The sequence below is a fragment of the Microtus pennsylvanicus genome, chromosome 5 (assembly GCF_037038515.1).
Source record: "Microtus pennsylvanicus isolate mMicPen1 chromosome 5, mMicPen1.hap1, whole genome shotgun sequence".
NCBI lineage: Eukaryota > Metazoa > Chordata > Mammalia > Rodentia > Cricetidae > Microtus > Microtus pennsylvanicus.
In genome coordinates, this window is record NC_134583.1 from 136,604,454 (window position 1) to 136,617,093 (window position 12,640).

General features: G+C 38.5%; 1 protein-coding gene across 1 annotated transcript in view; it reads left to right on the forward strand.

Moving 5' to 3' along the window:
• Positions 1–12,640, forward strand: part of Ccdc172 (coiled-coil domain containing 172) — a 55,172-nt gene that overhangs the window by 14,466 nt on the left and 28,066 nt on the right. Inside the window, exons 3-4 of the mRNA XM_075975269.1 lie at positions 1,087–1,203; positions 2,506–2,671. Coding sequence (XP_075831384.1) covers positions 1,087–1,203; positions 2,506–2,671 — 283 coding nt within the window. The remainder of the gene's footprint in view (positions 1–1,086; positions 1,204–2,505; positions 2,672–12,640) is intronic.

Below are 12,640 nucleotides of genomic sequence, written 5' to 3' on the forward strand. Positions count from 1 at the left end.
CAGCATCTGTTTCTCTGATTTTCATTCTTATATTCAATTCATGTCTCAGAAGGTGGTGTTTTAAAAGTGCAAATTAAACAACAGTTTCTACCTAATATCAGTGCTTATGAAATCATTTAATCTTTGAAATAAAATGGGGGATGAAAATTTAAAAGTGAGTTCTTGTGGGGAAGAAGGGGGAAGTGTTGATCTCAGATCCTGTTTGTAAGAAATCTCTTGGCCAGGCAGTGGTGGCGCATGCCTTTAATCCCAGACCTTGGGAGGCAGAGGCAGGAAGATTTCTGTGCTTGCTTGGTGTACAAAATGAGTTCCAGGAAAGCCAGGGATGTTTGCAGAGAAACCTTGTCTCGAAAAAACAAAAAACAGAGAGGAGATAGAGATAGAGATAGAGAGATAGAGAGATAGAGAGAGAGAGAGAGAGAGAGAGAGAGAGATCTTTTGGCTGAATGCCTACTCTGTTGGCCTCAGCAACCTGCCAGTGCAAACACTGCTATCCACCTGCTGCAGTCTCTGAAAATTAGACCCCCCACAGAGTAAATAAGTAAAATTAGAAGACTGAATTCTCAAAATAACATTTGGAATATTTAGCCAAACTTATGTCTTATTTCATATAGCTATAGTCACAAGACTGGGTTCGAGCTGTAGATTTTATCGCATCTTTTAGTGATCATAGTAAGTGATTGATTCATTATAAGTCATGAGACAGGGCTGGGTAGTTGGCTCAGCCATTAAAGGCTAGGCTCACAAGCCTGTTCCTTGGAGCCAACTGTCCAGAAGTGGATTCCAATATATACGGTCAGACGGCCTCAGTACTCATCTGTGAGTTCTGCTTAATGTGGTGAGGAAAAATAAACGAGCCGAGCCGTGCCCACAAGGAGCCCGTGGTCCTGCTGGGGAAGGACACTGTAAACTCGCTGCTATGAGTCACCTTTAACAGTGCGTACAGGAAGGCTTTGAATGGAAATTTAATTTTCCTTCTTAAAGATATTACAGAAAATGTTACATTTGCAGACCTGTTCAGTTAACTGAGCCCCTAAAATTTGTATTCATTTGCTTTATTCTGATTTCTGTATTTTCCTTTTGAAGGTTCAGCAGTTTTCTGAAAAATCATTCCTCTTAGAGCTTTTGAAAACCCATGAAAATGCGTTAGAGAGACAGCACAGTGAAATTAAAAACCAAAGGGATACCCTGCTCCAAGCCTTCGTAAGTCTCTAGTCATCTAGAAACATCGAAGTCAATAACTGTGTCAAAGGCATCTAAATATGTACATCTTTCCTTTGAGAAAATTATCTGTATGCATATCAGCTGACAGTACTGTTCAAATAAAAATATCAAGTGCTGTTTGAAATTGACTGGGAGAGTAGCACAGTTTGAAAGAGTTGTGCTGACAAAGATATAATTCAGGAATTATTTACAGTTGTAATGAGCCTAAAAGAAAGAATACCACCGCTCTGAATTACTCTGGTGTTGAGGCCCAGTTTTAATGATCTTGAAAAACAGAGAGGTTTATACTTTTAGGCATATTTATGGGTGTGGGTGAAAAATATTGTTTATCTTTTTATCTTATGTCAAAGCCAACATGCTGAGCAGTAGTTATGAGTATAGGCCAGTTTGGAGATGTGAGTAGTCATAAGATGACCTTTCAGAGAAATATAATTGGGCCAGCAAGAGGGCAAAGGGGCTTTCCACCAAGTCTGATGACCCTTTAATCCCTGTAACCAGCATGGTAGGAGGAGAAACCTGACCCCTGCAAGTTGTGCTCTGCCCTCCACATGTGTGCCACAGAATATGCGTGTCCACACTCATATACATATATATGTACACACAATGAATAGATAAGTGGAAACTTACATAAGATATATAAGAACAAAAATACAGTTCATGACATGACCAGCTTCTAAAAGTTATTCCACACAGCTGGTGCTTCAGCCAAAAAATAAAAATACAAAAGACTAAGGTTTCTAATGCTGTTAGGAAATTAGATTTTTGCACTGTCCAAAGGATTAAATTCATATTTTTGTGCCATGTGGATGTTTGATTTACAACATAAAAGCTTATTTTGAACTAACTTTGAGATTATTGTATAATTTGCCTTCAGATAATCAGTTTTTTTGTTTTCCTATAAAGCAGCATTGTTCCTTTGAGTAAAGGTTGTAATTTTCACATTTCACTATTACTCCTCAACCTGAATATACATTATATTGACAAAGTAGCATATATGATTGCAAAGTAAATTCACAGATACAAGCATAATGATAAATGTCAGCATTTCTACTTCACTAGTTCTCCCAAATCTGTAGGAATAAAACTTCCACATGGAAGATATTGTATGACAGACCCCGTCTTCAAACACGTGTTCTTGGTCATCGCAGCCTGTTTTTTGGTGATGCAGAAAACAGAGCTGATGATGATACTTTTGCTAATAACTCCAAATTGTTGTATTTTAAATCACTGAAGGATAGTGCAACCAGTGTGTACATTTGGTGACTTATTTCTGCTTTTCAGGAGGCCACAAAGAAAAAAGCAGCAGAGGAAGAGGAAAAGTTTATTAAGGAAATTACAGACTTCAACGATGAGTATGAAATAACTAAGAAAAAAGATATTTTGATGAAAGAAAATATCAAGATGGAAATTGCTGACTTGGAAAAGCAGGCAAATGTTTTGAGAGGAGGTATGGATACAGGCACCTCCCTAGTCTGTTGTTAATGAATGTGCAGTGTTGTTTGCTTGTTCCCTGGTCTGTTTGTGAGACAAGATCTCACAATACAGCACAAACTGGCTTAGAACTTAAATGTGTAGCCCAGGCTGACCTCAGAATCGGTGTGATCCTGTCTCAGTTCCCCAAGTGCTGAGGTTTACAAGTGTGTACTACCATGTCCATTTACAATGAGTCATTTTGCATGAATGTGTTTTTCAGAAGGTAAGCTCCGTATTAAGGTAAATTCCATCATTGCACAGTTAACTCTTTTAATTAGTGAATGTATACGGCCATGGTCAATATATATTTCAAATCCTTCAGGAGCCCATTGTGAACAGAGTATTTGATCATCTGTCTGATGTGAATGTCTCTAGGTCCCAGGGATATATAACTTAAAGGTGTAAGAAATAAGTGTACATGCCATGTGATGAGTTAGAACTGCTGCTGTGAATCACATTTTCTCATCAACTCTGGATGAAGTAGGAAGTAAGGGTACAGAGGGTCATCCCAGGAATATCTGTATGCGTGTTGTTGGAGTCTGTGGTAAGATGATGAGTTAAAGCAGTTATCGGTGGTTAGTGAAGGAGCTGTGTAGGAAAATAACAGGACTTTAATACACATAGAAACAGGGAATGTCGAAAACACACCTGTCCCAGGCCCCAGAGGCTTCATTTCAGCATGAAGTTTGGTTTCTCTTACTTTGAATCAAGCACAGTTAGTTGAGGCTCCTTGATTGCCACTCACCTTGAGTATACTTCCTCTTAATCTGAAAACCTCACAGTAAAGCAAATAATAATTATTTACAAATAATAATTTATCAGATGGTCAGTGTGCTGTGATGAGATCAGAAAGAGAAAAGTCATGGATGCCATTGCCCCACTGTACTTCTGAAGTATAGCAACAGAGATGCTGGGTACTCCCTGGTTAGGACTTGGTCACCCTCCTGTGGCAGTCCTATTGTGGTCACTATGCTCTTGTTGGCTCCTCCTGTGTTCTGCAGCAGTACTTTAGAGAGGCAACAGTGTCTTGTGCTTGCAGCTCCTCCTTTACAAGCTTACTTCCGCTCCACAGGCATTCAAGGTCTTCTTTGACATTTTTAGCATCACTGGGATTATGGAAATAGTTCTCTTAAAGACTGTCACACAGACAAATCTTATTGAAGTTAATTCCACTAGAAGAAAAAGCTGTAACTACAAATTTTTCTGAGACATCAAACTTTGTTTTGATTTCTGCTGAAACACTAAGAAATAGTATTAATTGTTTCTTCCCTTTTATGGAAAACAAGAAATGTGAACCATAAAACGAAAAATACATGCTGGGAATAAACTAAATTGAAGAAATTTTAGGAAAGTGAAGACAGACTGTGGGGTTGGAGAGAACATTTGTGATGTATGTACATGGGCTGTTACTCAGAAAATAATGAACTCTTACAACTTCAAAGCGGGATGACGACAAGACCAGTGGATAGCAAGGGAAGAATTGAACTTTACAGTATAGTACTGATGACCAGTGGATACATAGGAAAGGTACTCAATATTTTTAGTCATGAGGAAGATACAAACTACAATACAGTAAGCTGTCATTGTGCATTCATTTAGTCAAAATTAAACAGATTGACCAAGTCAGTTGACAAAAATAAAGAACATTTGAAACCCATGTGGTTGTAATAAAATAAAAAATAAATGATAAAATTGCTTTAAAGAATTGCTTGGCAATTTCTGAAAAGTTAAATATTCATTTATCATACAATTCACCACAACTAGATGCTTCCGAAAAATTAACTCTGTCTGAAACACATTTTTTGGAAGTTTAACTCCTAGCTGAAGACTGCACATGATTTAAATGTCAACTAGGAGGTGATGTATCTGTGCAACAGAATAGTCAACAATAATGAAATGGTGAAACTTCAGTAGACACGATGGAGGGATCTCAGGAAACCAGAGCTATATATACTCCTCACTGTGAACCTAGAGGAAATGGATATCAGGAGTCACAAGGGATCTTCTGGTGTTGATGGAAATGTGTGTTCTTATTTCTGGGGATGGGCTTCACAGGGTTAATGACTGTCAAATTCATGGAGTTGTGTGGTACTCTTTAAAATTGAAAAGGAAAAAATGTTTCTGGTATCACAAATCCTATCAGAATTCTTTACATTGTGTCTTCTCTCAGAAGTTCAGACATGATAGGGGTGCCTCTATGGTACCTGATACTCTTGCTTCTGCTCTCAATGTCTACAATATAATAGGGAGGGGTGGTAGAGACTGCCTTTACAGTTACTATCTTGTCCTTTTCTACATGTCTTTGCTCCTCTAGAGTCAACTTAAATTTTCTCCGACACAGAATATGAACTTGCTCTTCATAATCGCTTGTGCTATTTTCCTGTTCATTTTTCATTTAAAAAGTTATAGTTACACTTTATTTAATGTTTGTATGTGAAGTGTGTCTGCAAATGGGCATGGTAGAGCAGGGCATGTGGGGAGGTCAAAGGACAATGTGCAGGAACTGGTTTCTGTCCACTGTGTTCTCCCCAGATCAGAGTCAGGAGCCTTTCCCTGCCGTGACTTCTGCTGGCCCTCCTGCTTCACTTTTACTATTTGTAGTTCTCATCTGTCTAGGATTTATTTTGCTGCAAGAAGTTAGGAATTCAACTTTAGCCTTTTCCAAATGGCTGGTTATCTGTGTAATGCTATTTGTTACATGGTGCATCTGTTTCCAGACTTTTTCAATGTCTGCATTTGTTATATTTTAATTTTACATATATGTTTGTGTAGGTCTTTTTTCCTATTTTGTTTTCTGTTTATTTTAGTTTCTTTTTTATTAGATGTTTAAAAAAATACCAATCCAAATTCCCACTCCCTCCCCTCCTCACATTACCTCCATACGTCTCCCCCCCCCCCAATACTAAGAGAGGGCAAGGCACTTTGCTTTGTGGAAAGTCCAAGGCCCTCCCTACTATGTGTAGGCTGAACAAGGTATACATCCAAAGAGAATAGGATCCCAAAAAGCTAATACATTCAGTAGATATAAAGGATTTGATAGCTAGTGGCAAATTCCTCTCTTCTTGCTGTTCATGCTGATTATTACGTGTATGTTTTCTTAGGTAAAAGTTAAGTTTTGTAAAGTTCAAATGTTATCTTGTATTTTAATTTGAGATGCATTAAGTTTATTACTGAGTTTAGGAAGAACTTCTATCTTTCCAATCTCTTGTCTTCCTGTCAGAAAACTAAACATGGGGCAGCAGATGGCTCAGCAGCTCAAGGTACTTATTGCCAGATCTGAGGTCCTGACTTTGATCTGTAGGACCTACTTAGTAGAAGTAAAGAACCAACTCCTACAAGTTGTCTTCTGACAACCAAGTGCATGATTTGTGCATGTACCTGCATGTGTGCACATGTGTGTGTGTGCAAGAATGTAAAAAGCATTTCAGTTATCTTGACTTTCATTGTTACTCTTTCTCTAAGTATCACTGTATTTTAAGTGGGGTTTCCCCATTGGGTATTCTCATGATTATGGTTTGTCTACAGGTAAAGAACCTTCTTCTACATTCAGATTTCCTAACACAAATTTGATTTTGCTGTGTCTAGTGAACCGTGTCTGCATCACCTAATAATAACTGTCTTGGCTTTCCAATATTCATTCTATCTTTAAAATGTATTTTTATTTGTGGGTGCTTTTAGAATGCTAATAAATACTAGAAACAGTGTTAGATGATGCCCCTTCTCTCTTTTAGGGCTTTGTTACTGATTATGATGCCACATGCCCCTGCTTTCATTCACCTTCCCTTTCTTTAATGACTATGTATTTCCTCTCTGAATTCTTTCATTCATTTATATAACCTCATCACAGTTTTCCCTTCCTACTCCACTCCCAGTTTCTCCCCACACATCCCCTCTGCAGCTTCTTTCATCCACTCCTCCTCCCTTTCTACTCAGAAAAGGGCAGGTCTCCCATGGATATCAACAAAACTTGGCATATCAAATTGCAGTTAGGCTAAGCTAAATACTTCCTATTAAGGCTGGTCAGGGGAACCTATTATGAGGAATAGGGTACCAGAAGCCAGCAAAAGAGTCAGAGGTATCTGAGCGGTGGTGATACACACCTTTAATCCCAGCACCCTGGAGGCAGAGGCAGGCGGATCTCTGTGAGTTTGAGGCCAGCCTGGTCTAAAAGAACTAGTTCCAGGACAGGCACCAAAAGCTACAGAGAAATCTTGTCTCGGAAAAAAAAAATGTCACAGGTAGTCTCTGTTCCCACTGTTAGGAGTTTCATAAGATCAAGCTACACAACTATTAAATATATGCAGAGAACCTAGGTCAGTCCCCTACAGGCTCCCTGATTGTCAGTTCAGTCTCTGTGAGCCCCTATGGTCCCTCGTTAGTTGATTTTTGTAGATTTTCTTATCTTATGATGTCCTTGACCCCTCTGTCTCCTACAATTCTTATCCCCCCTACTGCAGGATTCCCTGAGCTTCACCTAATGTTTGGTTGTGTCTGCATCTCTTTCCATCAGTGGCTAGATAAAGCCTCTCTGATGACAATTAGGCTAGGCACCAATCTATGAATATAGCAGAATATCATGAGGCATCATTACATTGACTTTTTTTTTGTCATTCATGCTTGGTCTCTGAGCCATCCTGCCTCTGGTTCCTGATGCTCCAGACAATGTCAGGGTTGGGCTCACTCTCATGGCTTGGGTCTCCAGCTGGATTATTCATTGGTTGTTCCTTCCCACAGTCTCTGCCACTCTTACCCCAGCATGTCCCATAGGCAGGACAGTGTAGGTTGAAGGTTATGTGGCTGGGTTGGTATCCCACCCCCTCTATGGAAAATCTTGCCTTGATGTGGGATGTCCTTCTTTATATGTTTTGTTTTTACTAGTTGATAAGTAAGTAAAGTTGTTTTGGCCAATGGATTAGCAGCATAAAACCATGTGGAAAATCAGAACAGAGATATGTAGAGAAAGTAGGTAGAGTTGAGGAGATGCCATTGGGCTGCTGAAGGAGAAAGGTGCCAGAATATGACCGGTAAGACCCAGCCTTGTGGCAATACATAGATTAATAGAAATGAGTTAATTTAAGATGCAGGAACTATCTAGGAATATGCCTGAGTCATTGGTCAAACAGTGTTCTAAATTAATACAGTTTCTGATGTGATTACTTGGGTCTGGGCAGATAGGAAACAAAAGCAGAGCCACTGTATACATTGCCTGGTCACAGGTGATGGCCAGTGCAGGCTACATACACTATTGCTGGGAGTCTTAGCTGGGCTCATCCTTGTAGGTTCCTGGGAGTTTCTCTACTTCTAAGTTTCCACCTCAAACCAAAATGCCCCCTTTCTAGTCTTCTCTTTTCAGTACTCTCACTCCCCACATGATCTTTCATGTTCCCATCCCCACCTTTCCCAGACCACCAAAGAAATCTACTTCCCCTTACCAAAGAGATCCAAGTGTGACTCCTTGTTACCTAACCTCTCTGGGTCTGTGAATTGCAGCATGGTTATCCTTTACTTTACAGTTAATATCTACTTTTATTGTGCATACACACCATGTTTGTCTTTCTGGATCTGGATTACCTCACTCAGGATAATTTTTTTCTAGTTCCATGCATTTGCCTGCAAATTTCATGATGTAATTGTTTTTAGCAGCTGAGTAATACAATTTTGTAAATGTACCACATTTTCTTTATCCATTATTCATTTGAGGGACATCTAGGTTGTTTCCAGATTCTGGCTATTACAAATAAAGTTACTTTGAACATAGATGAGCAGATATTCTTATGGAATGAGTGTGCATCCTTTGGGTATATGCCCAAGACTGATAATAAATAGCTGGGTCTTGAGGTAGATTGATTCCTAATTTTCTGAGAAACCACCATATTGATTTCCAAAGTGGCTATACAAGTTTAAATTCCCACCAGCAACGTAGGAGTGTACCACTTACTGTTCATCCTTGCCAGCATGAGTTGTCACTTGTGTTGTTGATGTTAGCCATTCTGATAGGTATAAGATGGAATCTCAGCATTTCCCTGATGGCTAAGGATGTTGAACTTTTAAGTGTTTCCTTGCCATTTGAGATTTTTCTCTTGAGAATTCACTGTTTAGATCTGTACCCCGTTTTTAATTGTATTGTTTGTTTTGTAATATCTAGTTTTTTGAGTTCTTTATTTATTTTGGAAATCAGCCATCTGTCAGATGTGGGGTTAGTGAAGACCTTTACTCATTCTATTGGTTGCCATTTTTTCCTATTGATGGTGTGCTTTGTTTTATTGAAGCTTTTCAGTTTCATGAGGTCCCATTTAATTTTTTAATTGTCAATTTTAGTGTCAGTACTATTGGTGTTCTGTTCAGGAAGTTTCTCCTGTGCCAATGCATTAAAGGCTATTTTTCATTTTCTCTTCTATCAGGTTCAGTGAATCTGTCTTTATGTTGAGGTCTTTGATCACTTGGACTTGAAGTTTGTGCAAGGTGATAGGTATGGATCTATTTGCATTCTTCACATGCAGACATCCAGTTAGTTTGTTGATGTTGCTTTCTTTTTTCCATTGTATAATTTTTGCTTATTTGGTATCCACAGTTGTATGGATTTATATCTGTCTTCATTTTAATTCTGTTGATCCATGCGTCAGTTTTTTATGCCAATACCAAGCTGTTTTTATTACTCTAACTCTATAGTAGAGCTTGAAATCAGGGATGGTAATTCCTTCAGAAGTTCTTATATTGTAGAAAATGTTTTAGTTATCCTGGGTTTTGTTGTTGTTGTTGTTTCTCCAATTGAAGTTGAGTATTATTCTTTAAAGGTCTGTAAAGAATTGTGTTGATATTTTAATGTAGATTGTTTTGAATATGTAGATTGCTTTTGGTAAGGTGGCCATTTTTACTATGTTAATTCTACAAATCCGTGAGCATGGGGGGGTCTTTCCATCTTCTGATATTTTCTCCAATTTCTTTCTTCAAAGACTTGAAGTCCTTCTCATATAGGTCTTTCTCTTGCTTTCTTTTGCTTTCTCCAAGATACTTTATATTATTTGTGACTATTGTGAAGGGTGTTATTTCCATGATTTCTTTCTCAGCCAGTTTTTTGTTTGTGCATAGTAAGGCTACTGATATTTTAGTTATCCAACCATTTTGATAAATGTGTTTATCAGCTACTGTAGGAGTTCCCTGATAGAACTTTTAAAGTCACTTATGTATACTATCACATATTTGCAAATCATGAAAATTTGAATTCTTCCTTTCTAATTTGTATCCCCTTGATCTCATTGAGTTGTGTTATTGCTGTAGTTAGAACTTCAAGTACTGTATTGAATAGATATGGAGAGAGTGGACAACCATGTCTTGTTCCTTATTCTAGTGGAACTGCTTTGAGTTTCTCTCTGTTTAATTTGATGTTGGCTATTGACTTGTTTTAATCTACCTATATTATGTTTAGATATGTTCCCTGTCTCCCTCATCTCTCCAATACTTTTATCATGAAGGGGTGTTGGATTTTATCAAAGGCTTTTTTTTAGCATCTAATGAGATTATCTTGTTTTTTTTTCTTTCAGTTGTTTATATGGTGAATTACATTGACAGATTTTCATATGTTGAACTATCCCTGCATCTCTGGAATGAAGCCTACTTGTTTATAATGGGATTTTTTGCTAGTATTTTATTGAATATTTTTGCATCAATGTTCATCAGTGAGATTGGTTTATAATTCTCTTTCTTTGAGTCTTTGTGTGGTTTGGGTATCAGGGTGACTGTGGCCTCATAAAATGAATTCAGTAATATTCCTTCCCATGTCTTTTGATTAGTTTTGATCAGAAGTCTATTCTGTTAGATATTAGAATTACTATACTAGCTTGATTTTGGGTCCATTTGCTTGACAAATATTTGTATAACCCTTTACTCAGAGATATTGTTTGTCTTTGATGTCAAGGTGTGTTTCTTGTATGTAGCAAAAGGATGGATCCTGTTTTCACGTCCATCCTGTTAGCTGTGTCTTCTTATTGGTAAATTGAATCCAATGATTGTTAATTCCTGTTATTTTGTTGTTGGTGGTGATTGTGTGTGTGTGTTTCCCTTCTTTGGATTTTGATAATTTGTTGAGATTATTTGCTGTGTTTTCATGAGTGTACTCTCCTTAGGTTGGCATTTTCCTTCTAGCACCTTCTGTAAGATTGGATTTGAGGATAGATGCTGTTTAAATTTGACTTTGTCATATAACATTTTGTTTTCTCCATGTATGTTTTTTTATTTATATTTTTCGAGACAGGGTTTCTCTGTGTTAACATTCCTAGCTGTCCTGGAACTTCCAAAGAAACTGGCCTATCAAAATTCAACCCACCGATAAAGTCTCTAAAATTAAACTTTATTGCTTTTGTCAAATTAACAAAATAAAATCTGGAAAAAATGAGTCTTTATAAGTGAGATTAATATATGTTTGTATCTGTGAATACTATACTGATTTCACCAAAAATTGTGGACAGTACTTTCTCTGGTTGTTTGCTGGCCTCGACAGGCATACATCCATGTGCACACACATATATACATGCATACTCGCAAATAATAATAAACCAAAGAAAATGTCTGACAGAGAAGGGAGACACTTGAGTGGAAGGATATAATAATTATAGTAAAAATGGGGGATTATTTGAAACTCAGTGCCCTTGTCTGGCTCATCACTGTTAGAGGATAAAGAAGATAAACGTGGAGCCAACCAAGGGTGGATAGAAGAGTGGGGGTGGCAAGTGTCAGGGAAACAAATGTGGTGGCACAAATTAAAAGCAGGAATGGAAGAGCAAACCCTGACAAGCCCAAAGACAAATGGAAGTGGAAACTGCCTGAGTGTCTGCGCTGTCTGCTCAGAATCAAACAGTTTCTTCCTCTACTTCCACTACTGCACACAGATCCTAGACACATCTCACTTGAATCTGTTCAGAACTTGACAGAACATAACCACTTGTAATTCCAGTTCTAATGGCCCATCACCCTCGGCCTCTGAGGCATGCATGTTTACACGTGGTGCACACACATACACCTATGGTAGGTAGGTAGATAGACTGGTGGACTGATGGACAGACAAATATGATAACTATTGAGAGCATTCTTTTTGATTAGATTTTTAAAAATTACCAATCCAAGTTCTCACTTCCCTCCCCTTCTTCTATTCCTAACACACACCCTCCCACGCCACCCCCATCCAATCCTTAGAGAAGTTAAGGCACATTGCTTTGTGGAAGGTCCCACGCCCTCCCTACTATATCTAGGCTGAGCAAGGTATACATTCAAAGAGAATAGGATCCCAAAAAGCCAGTACCTCAGTAGGGATAGATTTTGGTGCCACTGTCAGTGGCTCCTCAGTCTGCCCCAGCTGTATAACTGTCAACCACATTCAGAGGGACTAGTTTGGTTCTATGCTTGTTCCTTCCAAGTCTGGCTGGAGTTGGATCTTAAATATCACCATAGAACCTTCATCCAGCAACTGATGGAAACAGAGGCAGAGACCCACATCAGAGCACTGGACTGAGCTCCCAAAGTCCAGCTGAAGAGTGGAAGTGATGAGAATATGAGGAAAGAGGCCAAGACCATGATGGGTTCATCCACTGAAACAGTTTACCTGAGCTAATAGGAGAGCACTCTTAAGAGAAGTAAAAGCCCGAAAAGGAATGTAGAGTGTAGATGGAAGTTACTGTTCCACCTGGTCCTGTAGCCGTTGAGTCCCAAATAAACACACAGATGATTATATAAATGATAAACTGTTTGGTCTATTAGCTCAGACTTATTATTAACTGGCTCTTATAATTAAATTAACCCATAATTCTTGTCTATGTTTAGTCATGTGGCTAGGTCCCTTTTCTCAGTGAGGCATTCTTGCTTCCTTAGCGTCTGGCTGGCAACTGTGTCTCTCCTTTCCTCTTCCCAGAATTTTCCTAGTCTGGTGACCTCACCTATACTTCCTGCCTGA